Source organism: Puntigrus tetrazona, chromosome 9 (genome assembly GCF_018831695.1).
Source record: "Puntigrus tetrazona isolate hp1 chromosome 9, ASM1883169v1, whole genome shotgun sequence".
Lineage (NCBI taxonomy): Eukaryota > Metazoa > Chordata > Actinopteri > Cypriniformes > Cyprinidae > Puntigrus > Puntigrus tetrazona.
Genome location: NC_056707.1, coordinates 12,452,706 through 12,470,030, shown reverse-complemented (window position 1 = coordinate 12,470,030; position 17,325 = coordinate 12,452,706). Strand labels below are relative to the sequence as shown.

Genomic DNA, 17,325 nt, shown 5'->3' with positions numbered 1-17,325 from the left:
ATGATTTGGTTCATGCCTCAGAAATAATGTATTTGCCTGCATGTCAGCTGATCCCTTTATCTGAATCAAGCTTCCAGTGTCCCTCCATCTGTACAGTGAAAGATCTGAACAAATAATCACATACAGGCGATGTTTGTACAGATATTTTTTTAATAATTTAGTCACTTTTGTAAACACACACCATGGACTAGTGAACCAGTTGTTTGTGCTATAGAGTAATTGTGTTTGCTTGAGTGAGAGCCGCACAAAGCTGCTCTGAAATGTATTCAGTGGAACTGCTGAGAGGAAACTCTGATGTGTCACGATTATCTTGTCTTTCACTCCAGTGCTTGAATGCACAGTCAAAATCTGATGAGATTAAGGGGACGCTCACAGTGGACATCCTCTCGCAAATATTCAGGATATTCAGATGATCAGAGCATATCAGTGATCTCAGTCTCAGTAGAAAATGGTTAGACTTTCTGTTTGGCACACCAATTTGTTTTTTGAGATTCTTCCTTTACTGCGGAAGAGAAGAACCGAAAAGGCTTTTACCCAGGTTATGAATCACCCTTGTGCTTTCACTAGCTGTTTTTGTCTAACACTCTATTCTTCCGGACACACATGCAAGCCACACAGAAAGATTTCATTACACGAAAATTGCCCTCATTTTCCCTACTTGCATTATAAATTTTGTCGGGATCTCCATTCTGCACAAATGTCAGCTACAACATTTGGCTTCTAAATTATCTTGCAAAGGTTATTTTCCTGGATGACATTCATTATTCGAACACACGCACACCGCCGAGAGAGGACAGAGAAGACGCAGGCTACCTGAAACCTGCTAAAGCTCCCACGCTAACCAGAGCATGCATTTGCTTGCTCATTAGTTGGGAGGCGACACTGAGCTAAATTATGCTTTTTCTAAACTCACAAGGCATCTACATTCAGGGCCATTCAGCTCCAGTGAGAAAAGATTAGGAAACAGCGATCAAGGAGATGAAATGTCAATCATTTTTAACAATCGATGGAATGTCTAATGACTGTCAGTGCAAGAACAAATACATCTTTAATCCTGAAAAAAATAATAGCAAAGTTACATTTGTTAGCATTAATGCATTATGCATCTGAAACTAACAATGAACAACATTTCTAGAGCATACATTAAGATTATTTAATCATTAATTATTTAAGTTGTTAAAGTTAAGTTTGTTCATAAGTCATTTTTGAAGTAATACAACTTCAAAGTTTAAAAATATTAATGAATGTAATGTATGCAGAACTTCACGTTAAGGGGTAAATACAAGACCTTTTATCTGTGTGGGCAAAAAAATAATAATTCTTTAAACATGTTTTGTACTAAACAGAAAACAGAATGATTTGGAATCTCAAAAGTGTGAATAAATTGTCAGTCTTTTAATTTTGAGCTTACTTTTTTACATATAGACTAATAACCAGTGTGGTAACATTTTACAATGGTTTCATTGGTTACCATTAATTACCAAAGTGTGAACATCAACTAATATTTCTCCATTGTTTTTTAACCTCATAGTTCATGTTAGTTAATGCAATAACAAACAAAACGTCTAACTAATAACTAAAACTCAAAATAATAGTGAACATTTAGAAGACAAGAACTCTGTCTCCATTCTCCATGCAGATAAATAAGAGGTAAGAGAGAAGTTTGTATATTGTTTAAAAATGTCGTATCAGAGGTTTCAGAGCTTGAAAGTGTTCGAAAATAGGTCACTGATGATATACTCATGTGTGTAAGAGCTAAAGGGAGACGGAGCATGAAAGTGAGTATTAGAAAATGTTTGGCTTAGAGACCACGAAAGTGTTTGAATTGGTAAGTGTTGGTAATTGGTGTGTGTGTGTGTGTGTGTGTGTGTGTGTGTGTGTGCTTGCAGTAATCCCCTAAGAAATTGGTTGGTAGAGAAGGAATAGTAGTAGTCTGATATAAGCTTTAAATTAGAACACACAGTTCACAATGACCTTTCCTTGAAGTATGAGGTTATCATTTTTCATTTCCTTCTGTACAATGGGTCAACTGGGTGACTCACAGGTGATGGTGTCTCAGTGGGTAAGGCCTTTACATTGGTTACCATGGTTCGACAATCCTCTGACCACTGCTTTTGTGCCGAAACACCTTACTCGAATCTGCTTCTGGGTTCCTAAACTTCTCCTTCCCTCAAGACCAGAGTAAAGCAGTGCTTTTAATGCCAGGGGCATCACTAGCCCCTTCTTGCTGTGCCCCAGTAAAATATTAGGCTACTGATAAATCTTTGTACACCAGCACAAGAATAGGACAATATTTTCATTTATGCAATTATGCTATTAGCCGAATCAGAACTACCGATGCTAAATTTACTAATGGTTTGTAGAAAGACATGCACATGCAGCTTGTGAATGAATGAGAATGTGCTGGAGCCATGTTATACCCATGTAATGATATTAAAATACAGATACATTGGGGATTGATGGGGGCTTGTGCTCCAGTGCTGATGGAAAACAAAAAAAAAAAAAAAGCACTCTCTTTTTGGTGGTGAAATCCCTGAATTGAAAACAGAAATGTTAAAATTATACTTGTCCTGCGTGACCGTAGCCAAACGTAGAGGAGAGCAAGCCACTGAATACGAAAATATCAAAGCCACAAAGGGAAACGAAAAGAGCAAACTTTTACCCAAAAAACTGTAAACAAAAGAACGTATTATGTGAAATGAAGCAAAACTAATTCTAAACATGAATTAAAAGAAAATCAAATAATAGATGCATACAAATAAGAAGGACTGAAAGAAAAGAAGGCAGCGTGGGAATAAACAAGTAGTTAAAATCTATAAATCTGCAGCCATTCGTTTTCTTATGCGAACCGTTTATGCTAGAAATGAAAAGAGGCATTTAAACTCATTCCACGGCGAGCGGGAAAAGAAATGAAGGAGCCTCTGCACAACAAAAACATATTAGTCTGGGGTGCACCGATAACATTGCAACTCGTGCTTTTATGATCATCTTTGTGCTTTAATTTATGAAGCTTCCCAAACATTTAAATAACTAAGTAAACATAAAGTACATTGTTAAGAGTCTGTTGAGTCAAAAAACTGTTGTCTTGTTAAGACATTGAAATGTATTAAAGATATTGCAATATAGTAAAATAAATAACATTTAGATGCACACTGAGGAAGATTACAATGATAACAACTTCAAATTCATAGATCATCTGGGTTGAGTTGTAAACACTGTACAATTGCTACTTCCCCTATGCAATATGTGGCTATCATAAAGGTTTGGTCTTACTGCCGGTCATGTTAATTAAGGTATATTACAGTACAAGTCTATTCTATTTTAGATAGTTTAATTCTTTAATATAGTGCATGCTGCTTTGTAATAACCAAAATCAATGAATAGCTTTTTGTGCACCTTTGTCTTGGAAACGAGGAGAAAAATGAGTTGACTTGCATGTTGAAGGCTGACTGATTAATGAGCATTTTATATACTTACATAATGATACTTTTGGGAAATGTGCATTTATATGATACTATCATTCGTTTCAGCACTTCTGGAGATAAACAGAAATGGAAATGCAGATCATAAATTTTCAATATAATACAAAACTTCAGCAACCAGAGAATATTATTGTCTGAGCATAACTCAGTATATTTCTAGCTAGGTCAGTTAGGACTCTCTAACAGCACGATATTTACTGAAACGCTTAGTTTTTGATTTATCAGTGCCATCTTATAACTCTTTCAGAATCAGCACAAACCTTTTTATACTGTAGCTTTAAAACTTTTGGAAGTGCTGCTGTTTAGAAAGAGATGTGTGTAATGAGGCTTGAAGTACATCAGAGGATGCAAATGTGAACAGAACAGCACAAATATAATGTGCTAGCTGTCATTTAATACCGCAAGCTGAAGCTGAAACTAAGATTTGAACGGAGAAACGTTGATGTCAGAACTAAGCCGGAGTGACAAATGAGAATCTGCGCATGTATAGCCATTCTAAACAAAACATGCTTATATGCGCTATTAATTAGCAGAATAATTGCTAATGTGTCCTGACACATCAACATTCTTCTGAAAATGTGAAAAACATTGCACTAGGCATCCAAAATGACAACATCCTGACAATATCCAAGCAACCGAACAATATAAAAGGATAACAAGGGACAACGCACGATTTTATTTATTTATTTATTTATTTCTTGCTGCAAGGGACGTGAAACTTGTCAAAACTTTATGTTCCATAAAAAGAAGATGTTCAAAGAGGTTTAACGCGCAAAGAGGGGAACTGGGGACACGTATTAATAGGCAGTAATTGATAACTTTCTCATCTGACACAGATAAAAGACCTCTTAAATTAAAGCTGACATCTTAATTGTCCATTACTTAATAATCTTATCTTAAATAATTCCCATCTCTCCAACAGGTTATTTGGATTTTGCTCTGAAGTTTACCAACTATGACATCATTAAAGTGCTCATAAAAGAGCTGTGAAATGTTTGAATATTAACGACTGCTTTTAACTAATGAGGAACTATCGTTTCAGTGGAGAGATAAATGAGTTGTGGAGAGCACTGCAATTAGAAGCCAGTGTGCAGGATCTCATATCAAGCCAGTCTAATGCAGAGCAGCTTCCAGTGACCTGTGAGAGGCAGGGTGAGTGAGTGTGTGTGTGTGTGTGTGTGTGTGTGTGTACTCTTCATACAGTTTTTCAGGAACAGACAAGCACCTCCAGGTTTTAAACACGTATCCGGTTGGATTACACTGAAAAGAGGTGTAGGTGAGTTTGGGGACAGTTGTAGCACTCTTTGGTCTAATGTTTGTATTTGTGTGTGTGTGTGTGTGTGCATGGTTGGGGTTGTGCTATATTTATCTCCAACATGTGTCTGCTACAATTTAGTGCAATGTAAGTAGTGTTGTTTTTATTGTTCTGCTGTTGCCTCACTATAGGGGTAAATTATGAGAGTAGATGGAATTCCACGCACCCTCACATGAAATTCACGATGAAATTACAGGATTTCACCCCAAATTTTTCTGAATAACGCTAATTTTTCACTGAGACTGGTGACACAGCTGGAGCCGGTACTCCGCCAAAGGTTCTCTGGCACTTGTTCTCTGGCAGGATACAGAACCTTTTATGTCACCAACATGTAACTAGGATCACTTTTTATCTCTTGCAGAAGAAAAGTATTGGTTTCTTCTGCCAACCACTGCTGAACTGACATATTTAACTGTTCTTGTTAAAAATGGCTATTACCCCATATTTTACTGACTCCCAAGCCATCCTAGGTGTATATGACTTACTTTTTTCTGCTGATTTTTTTTTTTTATCCTGGCTTTTTGAAGCTTGGTAATGCTGGACCATATTCTCCATTATCCATAAACCGGATATAAGTCATGAAACAAACCAATACGCATCCGAGGGGTTAAAACATGTTTGTTTTCTGAAGCAGAACTATGGGTTTTGTAATAAAAATATTTCTAATTTTAAAATTATAACTTAAATCACTGACCTCTGACTCAACGTATGACATAAGCGGCATTCGTTCTTATACTGAAATCCTCCGACAACTTTTACATTTCTCGTTTTCAACTTTTAATTCATTACTGGCATTTAGTATCGCTCTATCCTTGTTCATCTATTTTCTTCTGAGCTTACTTTACGAATGCAGCTTATGTCATATGGTATCATACCTCAAATCAGATTTTTACTTTGGGTAAACCAAGAATATGGTTTGAAACATTCTTATATTGTGTCCGGATGCATCAAAGCAATGTTCCAAATTCATTTCCCCTGTTACCAGAACATAAAGTACATCAGAAACAGAATGGGGCAATAATTACTAGCTTAAAGCCTGGGTATGCGTCCTTTTCATGATTTGCTTTACAGTGAATGGTAAATATAGATTTGTATATACAAAGCAAAAACCAAAAAAAAACAACAACAGTCAGGTGTGAGTCATGTCAGTCATTATTAAACTGTGCCAATGTTGGCTTATACAACATATCATTTTGTTCAGTCTTTGTAGGGCCAGCACAAGAAAACAGGTGAATATTTTGAGTAAATGTAAAATCAAATTAAACAAGAGTCTGCTGATTTAGCCTGATAACAAATCCCATTATAAAGCACTTTGTCGGTTGAAAAGTGGTTAACCTGACAGTGTTACAACCATCCCCAGGTTCCCCTGCTCCCACATAAACACACAGACACTTCCCGTGCTGTTGTCCTTTTACATAACAGTGTTCCAAAAGACTTTTCCTATTACAGAAGTTCAAACCAGCTGTTCTAACAATCAGTGTCAAACCTGACCTTTGCACACACATGCAGCACAGTGCATGTTACCAAGTGTAATACAGAAAGCTGAACCTGTAATTGCTTATTTGCTCTTTGTTGCCCAGTAATTCCAAAAATCATCTCTGCCTCAGGAAAATATACTTCATTGTGTGAGGACAATGTGCAGAATTCAGTTTCTTTCATTGTCTTGAGGGTCCTTCCTCCCCCGCTCCTCATATTTCCGCTCTCCTTCTCTTCTGGCCGTGTGAGACGGACTTCATCATGTTACCCTTAATAAACCCAAGTCACCGCCATCTCTCTCTTTTTAGCCGTGCAACAGAGGTGACTCATCCACCGCTCGCTCTGTGCAGATAAGAACACTTGCCTTTTTCATTCATGATTTTGACTAAAGGGGAAAACAAGCTCGAAAACAACCCACTGTCTTCACGCTTACACTACAGTGTGATAAACAGAGCAAAAAAGCAGAAGGACGGAAAAGATTTAATTATCCGTCGCGATAAAAGAAGAAAAGCCCTTCTTTCTGTCCAGACGTTACGTATCCTATTGACTGAGCGTATCACTGGCCTTATTATGTAAAAGACGCACATGATTGAGATATTTCTGCATTTAATGATCAATTCAGAAACTACCTGTGGTCATTTATGAAATATCTGTGTGCAAATTAAAGTAAAGACCAGCTGGTGCTCTTCAAAGCTTTGTTCAAGCAGCTTGAAGCCGCTGACACACACACGAACACCTACAGGGTAAATACCTTCATCTAGATATTAATATTTTCTGACAGTGGACACAAATTTTCCTGCTTGGGCAAGAGTGCATTAATATTTATCGCATGTGTGTCTGTGGAACACATGCACTCCTCTAATGCCGTCCCACACCGGGCAATGCGTTATCACTGGTGCACAATGCTCTCAGAACGACACGTTTATCAACATTAAAACTGTGGCATAGCATTCTGCCAGCGTTAGGAAAAGACAGAAAGAACGAGTCTTTGCTAGAGATCAATGTTTGAGATGATCAACAATTGCTGCCCCAAGAGGCTTAAACGCACACACTTACACACGAACAGCATGAGGAACTTAATTCAGCGTGGCTTTGTCTTGTCAGATCGTTTTATTTGCAGTTGAATGTATCTTCTCTCTCTGTTAATGCTCTATCAGGACAGGACGCCTTTGTGAAATTGGGAAACGAGCTGAAAATGAACGGCAACTTTGAATCAACACTTCTTCCTTTGCCAAAATATGCTCGGGCGCCCTTCACTAAATGCTCTGCAAAAAAAAGAATTTTCCACATCTGATCGTCCGCAAGAGCTCATCGCGGGAAAAATGACGCTACGCGATTGTTCCAAGAAATAGACTCTGCGTACGTCGAAGCAGTGATCGTATAATGTATCTTCAAGGGCAGATTTTTTTTGATTCTAATTAGATAAAAGCACTCTGAATTTAACGAAGTATCAGAGCACTGCAGTCAACCTCTTTCAGCAGGATTCATTGTGGCGCGTGAGCGTCCTCACTCCTACAGAATATAATCAAACTGACTGAGACTAATCACACCAGCGTAATACACACTACTATTTAAAAGTCTGAAGGCTGAAGATTTCATGTTTTTGAAAGAAGTCTCTTATGTTCGGGGCTGAATTTGTTTGATCAAAAATACAGTAAACCAGTAACATTATTTAAAAAATGTAATGAATTTTGATATGTAAATGATTCTGGTGATGGAAAAACTCAAAATTATTCTAATATGCTGCTTTTTCAAAGCTCTTTATGATAAAAGCTGAAAGTCTTAACTTTCTGTGTGCTGCGTCTAATTCAATTCAAAATGACACTTATCAGTTTTCTTAATTCTGTTCTGCCAATTTTGTAATTCTGAATCATGCCCGACCATTGTATTTGCAGCATTTTTTTGTGTATTCAAGACAGAAAATAAGAAAGAAAGCAGACGTGGCCATTGTCTATAGCTTTTAACAGTTTGTTACAGAGTGGAGTCAGATCCCCCTTCGTTACATCAGGGGGGAAAGTAATAATATGTTCGGAGTCAAACAGACTGTATGGTGAGGGGAAAAGAGCCATATCTGCTCTCAGCGGACAAAACAAATACTCACACCTCTGTACAAATCTGACAGGAGCAAATCCATTTCTCTAAACCCTATTCTCCAGCTGACTTACAAGCTTTTATTATCTGATCCACATTAAAACATTTGTCAGACTAAAACAGTAAAGTCTATATTTGAGAACAGGATTAGTGACAGGGATAAAATGCAAATTAGACCTTGACTCGATTTCTTCAGTATCAAAATGCCCAAGTTCATGCAATGTAAACATTCATCAAGCGCAATCTTAAATGCTAACATTATTTTTGCTCCATAAAACATTCAATGACAAATAATACACATTAGAAAGGTATTTAGTTCTGTAAATTCAAGTTATAATTTACAGGCTACAAAAGTCTGTCTGTAGGCATGTAACTCACCTTACAGTTCAGTGGCAGGAAACCTGTAGGACGAGAAGGTCGTGAAAGAGTTTGAAAGGTGAGTTATGTTAAGTTAATGCTGATTTTTCCTGTCAGTGACTTTTCCACCAAAAGTGGAGCTGTAGAGGGCTGTGTGTTGAGCTACACGTTTCAAAGGGTCAAAACAAATAAAAGCAGAGAAAAAAAAATCAACAAAATCAATCAAAATCAACTGGTGCCATCTTGCATTTCCGTTATCGATTGTTTTAAAAATGACCTCAGATTCACAGCGAGGTAAGGTTTTAAAACCATTTAAACGGTTTTTAGTTCTTAAAACAAATGAAACTATAAATATGAAATATCATTTTGCAGTGAGTTCCAAGGCATTATTTCCCATTTGTAATCCCACTTATGTACTGAAATAATTCAAACCAAAATTAAGAAACGAATAAAAACAGACACACTTGAATAAAACTTTAACTAAATTGAAAATACATAAATAAAATAGTCTCATTCAAAATACAAATGAAACTAGAAAACTATAGGCTTTTAGTGTATAAAAGATATAACAGTGTCTCAGAGGTATATTTTTTCATATATTGTGCATTAATTCATTTTTGGAGGCAAATTTTAGATTACAGTTAGTAGTCAAAACAATACACAGTCACATAAATTGTTGTCTACTATGTATTAAGCATGTATTAATATACCATCAGCCCATACGTTATCCCTTAAATAAAGTAATTAAGCATTATAGAACTTTCTGGAAGAATGGAAAATCAAGAGATGACAATACACTCCCATGAGTACCTAATCAACCCCTCACATAATTAGTGCACTTACAATCACTTTTTATTACAACACTGAACAAGTCTCTATGTAAATGACTATAATTATTTATGGTAATTATCTAACATTGTTATTATTTTATAATTGACTACTTTGATGATGAAATTAACAAAGGCTAAAGATGCAGTATCAGTAGGGTAGCAGAAACACAGAGACACGTAGAGTGAGCAGGTGAGAAGTCCTTCGAGAGTCGGTTGCCGCTAATAGCACATTTCCTCCAGAGAGCAGAGACATGCCCCCAGCTCATCCATGTGATCAAAGACGCCCTAATAGCAGAACATCATTTGCAACCAAGTCTTTAATATGTAGTCGTTTTGTCTAATAAATTATTTAACAACACGAACAAGAATAACTTTTTTCATCACTGTTAATTCTGCGGAGGAGCATTTCATGTCATGTAAATGTGGGACCGTTGGGATTAAACGGCGCAAAGACCAAAGCACATGTAATGTAACACATATTTCATATAATAGGCGGCATTCTGTAGTGAAACCATGGGATCATCACTTCATTTACACTCCTGTTGCATTATGTGAACCTGTTGGTGGACTGAAGAGAGTGATGTTGTTGAATAAGTCAGAGATTGCCATAGAGACACTGGCTGCCCTGTTGTGATTTACTGAGCCATTATGTGCCCCTCGCAAGGGGGGCGATTGGGTGTGTTTGATGAGCATGCTGTTGAATGACGACGGTGCCGACTTACAGCCAGAGAGCTGTTTTTGATTTCAAAATATGTGATGTGTGCCTGTGCTGGATTTTGTTCTGGTTTTGTTTTGTATTTGGTTATGCTTTGGTATTTTTTTAATCTTGATTTATGTAGCTTGATATTTTTATTAACATGGGGGTGAGTGAATAATGCCACAATTTTAATTTTGGGGCCGAATAGCCCTTTAACGATATTATTAATGTTAATGAATTTATCAGTACAATAAATTTGCTTGTAGCATTAAATAATGACTGTTAGTAAATAAGAAAATTCAGGTTTCCTTTTCTTAAAGGGTCAGTTAATTGGGGGTGAACTATATCATTTAATATCTTAAAAAAATAAGTATTTCCAAACAAAACAACAAATGCTTTCCGATCTACACTCATCAAATGAATGCCAAAAATGATATACCCGCTGTAATATTGACCGAGTGTTGAGCTTTGAAGAATAAACAAAGTGAAAGACGAAGAGCAGAAAGAGAAACAAAGAGATATAAAAGGAACGTCTGCTTGATTTAAATATGTTTGTGCTGTAGTAAGTGTGACGTGAAAATGGTCAGCGTTGTTTCTGGTATGTTGATAGATTTTTTTGTACATTTGATCATGTGAAAAACATTAACCTTACAGTTGAGCAAAGTTTACAGACAAGAGCTAGTTGCTTCGGTGTTCTTCGTTGGTAAAAATCTGTAAGCTCAAGCAATGCAGACGCACATCTGAACTGCCTGTGTTATAGTTCACCTCTAAAAGCCTTAATCATTCTTTCCCCCGGCTCTTCTTTCGTCCTTCCTCGCTCACCCCACAGCTTGCTGGGAGCATTGACAGGAGAAAAAGCTAAAAGAAGAAATGAAGCGACAGAAGCAGAGAACACAGTTGCACAGTGGGAAGAGTTTGTTCCCTCTCCTTTGTGTTGGTAAATGAGGCACAGAAGGAAAATAATAAATTATTGTGTGATTCACTAGCAGCTAATTCAATCCTAATTACAAGCAGTCCTGACACATTATCCCACCTATCGGTACACTTTACATTAGCACGCATTAGCATTAGCATAGGGTTTCAAATAGTCATGCACTGAATCACCATGATTTAATGCTGGCCACAAACTGTGAAGACGTCTTTGAATTTAACCAGCCTGTGCTTATATACAGGATCAGAACATAACATCTGAAAGAATTAGTGTATGTCTGGCATCTATGAGTAACTTAAATATTGTTTTTTTAATTTTTAATATATTGTCATAGCATTTTCGCCTGGTTCTACATTTGTTTGAACAGATGTCAGTATTTTGCGCTATATAGAAAAAAGCGCTTAAACAAAACGTGACCGGTATCTTAAGGCAACAATGCGAGAATAATAATTATTAAAAATGCATGCTGGCTAATTAGTGTTAATGCGCCATCTGGTGGCCAACGTTAAACAACCTGAACTATGTGTGACCGGAAATGTATTCATAAAATGTCGTAAGTATATATTTAGTGCTGAGAATGGTACTTTGGGATCATTAAACCAAATCGTCATGTGAAACATAAGAGATTAAAGTGATTTTCTTTTTTGCAAATAAACGTAATTGTAATTCAGATGGCTAGATTTGAGATGTTCAGTCTCATTAGGACATTCATGAAATGTTATACTTATTTACAGGAGGTTTAAACTAAATATAGATACCTAAGACCAAAAAATATCTTAGAAACAGTGTCATATGTATGTTGAGGGATACAGACTGCATTAGTTCATATACAGTGGTATGCGAAAGTTTGGGCACCCCTGTAAAATTTCATGATTTTCCTTTGTAAATCATTAGTTGTCTGGATAAGAAATTTCCGTTAAATATATCATACAGGAGACAAACACAGTGATATTTGAGAAGTGAAATAAACTTGATATGATTTATGGAAAGTGTGCAAGAATTATTTGAACAAAATTAGCCTTGTGCATACATTTAGGCACCACAAAAGAAAGAATAACTCAATATTTTGTGAATCCTCCTTTTGCAGAAATAAAAGCCTCTAAACGCTTCCAATTAGAGTCAGAAGGTATTTTGGACCATTCGTCTGTACAAAACATGTCCAGTTCAGTCAGGTTTGATGGTTTCCGTGCATGGACAGCCCACTTTAAATCACACCACAAATTTTCAATAATATTCAGGTCTGGGGACTGAGATGGCCATTCCAGAATGTTGTACTTGTTCCTCTGCATGAATGCCTTAGTAGATTTTGAGCAGTGTTTAGGGTCGCTGTCTTGTTGAAAGATCCAGCCTCTGCGCAACTTCAACTTTGTCACTGATTCCTGGACATTGTTCTCCAGAATCTGCTGATATTGAGTGGAATCTATGCGACCCTTAACTTTAACAAGATTCCCAGTCCCTCCACTGGCCTCACAGCCCCACAGCAAGATGGAACCGCCACCAAATGTTACTGTAGGTAGCAAGTGTTTTTCTTGAAATGCTGTGTTGTTTTTCCGCCATGCATAACGCCCCTTGTTTTGCCCAAATAAGTTTCATCAGTCCACAGCACCTTATTCCAAAATAAAGCTGGCTTGTCCAAATGTGCTTTAGCATACCTCAAGCCACACTGTTTGTGGCGTGTGCAGAGAAAAGGCTTTTTCCGCATTACTCGTCCATAAAGGTTCTCTTTGTGTAAAGTGCGCTGAATAGTTGAACGATGCACATTGACACCATCTGCAAAAAGATGATGTTGTAGGTCTTTGGAGCTGGTCTATTGTTTTGACTGTGACTGTTCTCACCATCCTGCGCCTCTGCTTATCTGAGATTTTCCTAGACTTAGATTTAACTAGAACTGTGCCTCTGGTTGTTTTCACAGTTGAAACTGAGAGCCTAAATCTCTGAGACAGCTTTCTGTATCCTTCCTCTAAACCATGATGTTCAACAATCATTGTTTTCAGGTCATCTGAGAGTTGTTTTAAGGCTCCCATGTTGCCACACTTTAGAGAAGATGCAAAGAGGAGAAACACTTACAATTGGCCTCCTTTAAATATTTTCTTATGATTGGATTCACCTGTGTATGGAGGTCAAGGGTCACTGAGGTTACCAAACCAATTTTGAGTTCTAATAATTAGTGCTAAAGGTATTGAAATCAATAAAACGGTGCCTAAATTTATGCACATGGCTAATTTTGTTTAAATAATTCTTGCACTCTTTACAGAAATCACATCAAGTTTATTTCACTTCTCAAATGTCACTGTGTTTGTCTCCTGTATGATATATTTAACGGAAATTTCTTATCCAGACAACTAATGATTTATAAAGGAAAATCATGAAATTTTACAGGGGTGCCCAAACTTTCGCATACCACTGTAAAGTGTTGAGGTTTCAAATAAACCCTAACTAGAATGTTACAGCTATATCAAAACTGTTTTATTTTGCGAGCAGTGTAATAAATTGAAGTCGACAGTCTATGAGAAATGATCATGCACAGAGTAGGATCTGTGTAAGCATTTTTAGAGGTCATGGTGTGTATATATTAGAAAACTGAACCGGAAGGGTCATTTAAATCAGACCTATTCCTCTACTACCCTGCCTCAGCTCCACAGGGAGAAACAAACCCATTTTAAAACTACACAGCCCTTCTGGATAAACAAAACAGACCAGGTAAAATGGACAAAACAATAATATTAAAAAAAGAAAGTTTTATTTACAGAGTCTGAAAGTTTAGAGGTATTTACATTGCTATTTATATTCCAGCTGTAAACCAGTAATGCTTCACTAGTTTACAAATAAATGCAAATGAGCCCGTCTGCACACAATGAAAACGACGCACTGGTGACATTTGAGGCCAGTGGGATAAAATTATACAAACAAATGATGACTGCAAGGCATCTGGAGAATGAAAAAAAAACTCTTTGCTGAAAAGATGACCAGTGTAAGTTTGGTCCTCCTGAAAGCAGTATATGTTGGCATCTGGATCTCTACAATCACAGAAAAGATGCAGACAACGCACTATCAAGCTGTTCAGGTGGACAAGTTACTGTGGACACACACACACACACACTCACACACTCACACGCTCTCAGTCTGAGTCACTGCTGCTGCTTGAGGAATCTGTTGACATGGCCTCGACATCATCTTCATTTTCCTTGTTATGACCAGGTGGCTCTAGGCCAAAATCGTTGCCATGGTGAGGAGGCAGAATCCCCATGGAAACATCAGCTGACTGCCAAGGATATTGTGGGGTTAGAATATCTAAAAGCCAAAGAAGAAAGACATTAGCAAAAAATAAACATCAAGGTAACATTCCGTACTTCAACAGAAAAGTGCATAGCCACACACCGGCCATAACGTGTGTATGATAAAGACAAACGGGAAGAGAAAAGACTGCGGAGAGATACAACAGAAGAGTGAACCTGCCTGGTAATCTCCCAGCAGCCAATGCGTCTCCTGGCAGGTGCCCATTCACTCCGTTGGTGGACATGTTGCTCATGTTACCCAGTATTCCACTGCGCATCTCCAGATCAGTGGGGTACGGCCTGCGGGGGTCACCTGCACACATGCACATCAGAAGAACTTACAAACACAAGGAAAATCACAGTGAAGGAGATGAATAAAAAAAATCCTGTCTGTTAACCTGGAACCCAGTTGAGAGGAGCACACACTGCATTACTGGCACTGATCCTGTGAGCGTATTTGATGATCTCCTCTGAAGAGATACTCCCTGGTGGAAACACACAAAAACAACGAAACAAGAGGCAATGTTTTAACAAGAGCTGTATTTATTTGACTGTATGCTTTATCCACACATTAAATGAAATACATAACTTACATAAATTACAAAATTCTACTAAGAACTCTCAAACTTTCTTCAATAAAAGGCACATTTTAAATATATAAAATGTGAGCCCAAGTTTATTTGTATAGTGCATTTCCTACATACTTGTAATTTCACTGTCAGTTTAAATAAAATCCTTTAGAATTGCAGTTTATAGCAAGCGGATGTTTCTTTATAACATTTTTTAATGCCACTATAATTATTGTTTGTATAATTAATGGTATAATTATATATTACATTCATGTTAATTTTAACTACCAATAAATGAATAAAAGTGAAGGAAAGTAAAATCTCTAAACATCTTTACAGTGTTTATAATGTTCCTGAACTTTCTGAAAGTAATAACAGTGTCTTTTACGCTGATGAACCTTTTCTGTTTTTTTTCCCCCCTCAACAATATGACCCAGTGCAAATTATAGTCAGACGTGACAGAAATTGTAGTTACGATTTTACCTTTTCTGGCCTTTTCAATAGACTTCAGCTTCTCTTTGGCTTGGTAGACAGCAGTGGCCTGACGATGAACAGAAAAAATACAGTACGTATAAGACTGGGTTGGCTGCACCTTATTTTAAAGTGCTTGTAACGGTATAAATACACAAATACTTGCCAATAAATTAGTTAATAACATACTAATAGGTTTAAGGTTTGGTTTAGGGTTAGTTGCTTGTAATTATGCATAACTTACTATAATTCCTAAAGTACACACAACAATGCTAACATCAGGTGTCCTCATTGTGAGCTCAAAGTAATCAAAAGACATTTGCGATGTTCTTTGCCAATTTTGTACCTACAAATGATCAATGGTTTTCCTCAGATTAAACTCACAGCAACACAACAAGCAATTTTTACTGTTGGTAGTTAAATATCTACAAAGTTGCACACAAAAGGGATGGTTTGTAGAGTAATAAAGCAACTGAATGTGACTGAAATCAACATGCATTGCCTCATGTCAGATACCAGGATATGTTCAGCCTCTTTGAGCTGTTTCTGGAGCTGCTGGATGTCGCTGTCTCTCTTCTCCACTTCCTTCTCCAGCGCCTGCATCTCCCCGTGCACTTTGCCCTGCTCCACTGCCGTCTGCATGAGCTCCTGAAACTCTTTATCTCTCTGCACTAACAGCTCCAGTATCTGCTCACAGAATCAGCATATGGTCAATCCGTGTGCTACACAGCAATTCACAGGGTAATATTAATACTAACACCAATTAAACAGATAGTGAACATTTTATTGTTTTTAGGATTACTCAGGATTTTTTTCTACTACCCAGGTGAAATCAGAATCGTAAAACTATCAGATATGCAGTTCTGTCTTTTTGAGATTTCACGGATGTCCTGAGCACTGTCTGTACTTGTGTGTGTAAACAGTGTGTCTCACATCAGTGTCCTCTCCAGGCTGGGGCATCTTCTGAGTCCTGGACAGCGCCAGCATCTCTATCAGCTCTCTGCGACACAAACAAGAACATAAGAGAACCCAAGAGCAGCTGCGTGAGAATGTACTGCACTGTATAGTGTGTTAACAGTTGAGAAAACAGTAGACTCGATTTATTTAATCTATTGCGATCGAAACCAGCAACTGTGTGGAGAAATCACTGGACATTTCGATGAATGAACTTAGCAGTTTAAGATAATTTTTTAAAAAGCAGACAAAAGTGACATCAAAGTTTTTTTTATCTAAACATTTGGAATATACGATGACAAACCTGGATAAAACTTCAATGTCATCCAGAGTGGATAGAAGCTTCTCTTTCGTCGGTTTCTCCGCTGCCGCCGCCGCCGTCGCCATGACTGTTTCTCCTCGCTTTGCGCATGCGTGAAAAATAACCAGCAGAAGCGTGCGTCAGACAGCGACGCCTGTCGGCGGAAGGACCAACAATCGCTCTTCTTGAAACACTGTAGAGACGGACATTTAACTCGTTACGACGGCATTACCTGTGACTTATAGATGCCGTTGTAATTCGGTAAGTTAATTGTCACAGCACTGGTGGGAATCAGCCGATGTGCGTGTGTGATTACTCAGATTTTATATATTTTGCATTGTATGTTTAGTTTGCGTTGAGTCGCAATGTTCTTATGAATGACAGTCAGTGGGGAACTTGGGACAGCTGTTGATATTCCATAAAGATATTAACTATAACCTTGTCAATAAGCAAACATATTAATCTTAATGTAACACTTAATCTTACTCTGATTGAACTTAATGAAATCATTAAAAACAATAACAACAGCTGAAAAAAAAAAAAAAAATATATATATATATATATATATATATATAT

General features: G+C 37.3%; 1 protein-coding gene across 2 annotated transcripts; it reads right to left on the bottom strand.

Moving 5' to 3' along the window:
- Positions 1 to 13,902: 13,902 nt before the first annotated feature.
- Positions 13,903 to 16,905, bottom strand: med4 (mediator complex subunit 4). 2 transcript variants are annotated; one of them, XM_043248153.1, is made up of 8 exons: positions 16,753 to 16,905; positions 16,428 to 16,494; positions 16,011 to 16,181; positions 15,507 to 15,564; positions 14,853 to 14,939; positions 14,636 to 14,767; positions 14,292 to 14,470; positions 13,903 to 14,196 (listed from the first exon to the last, which is right to left on the bottom strand). In XM_043248153.1, exons 1-7 carry the CDS (start codon positions 16,833 to 16,835, stop codon positions 14,298 to 14,300), a joined length of 771 nt encoding a protein of 256 aa, XP_043104088.1. In that variant the 5' UTR covers positions 16,836 to 16,905; the 3' UTR covers positions 13,903 to 14,196; positions 14,292 to 14,297. The 2 variants fall into 2 exon arrangements, with proteins under 2 accessions (XP_043104088.1, XP_043104087.1); XM_043248152.1 differs by having other exon boundaries at positions 13,903 to 14,470.
- Between the last annotated feature and the right edge of the window lie 420 nt (positions 16,906 to 17,325).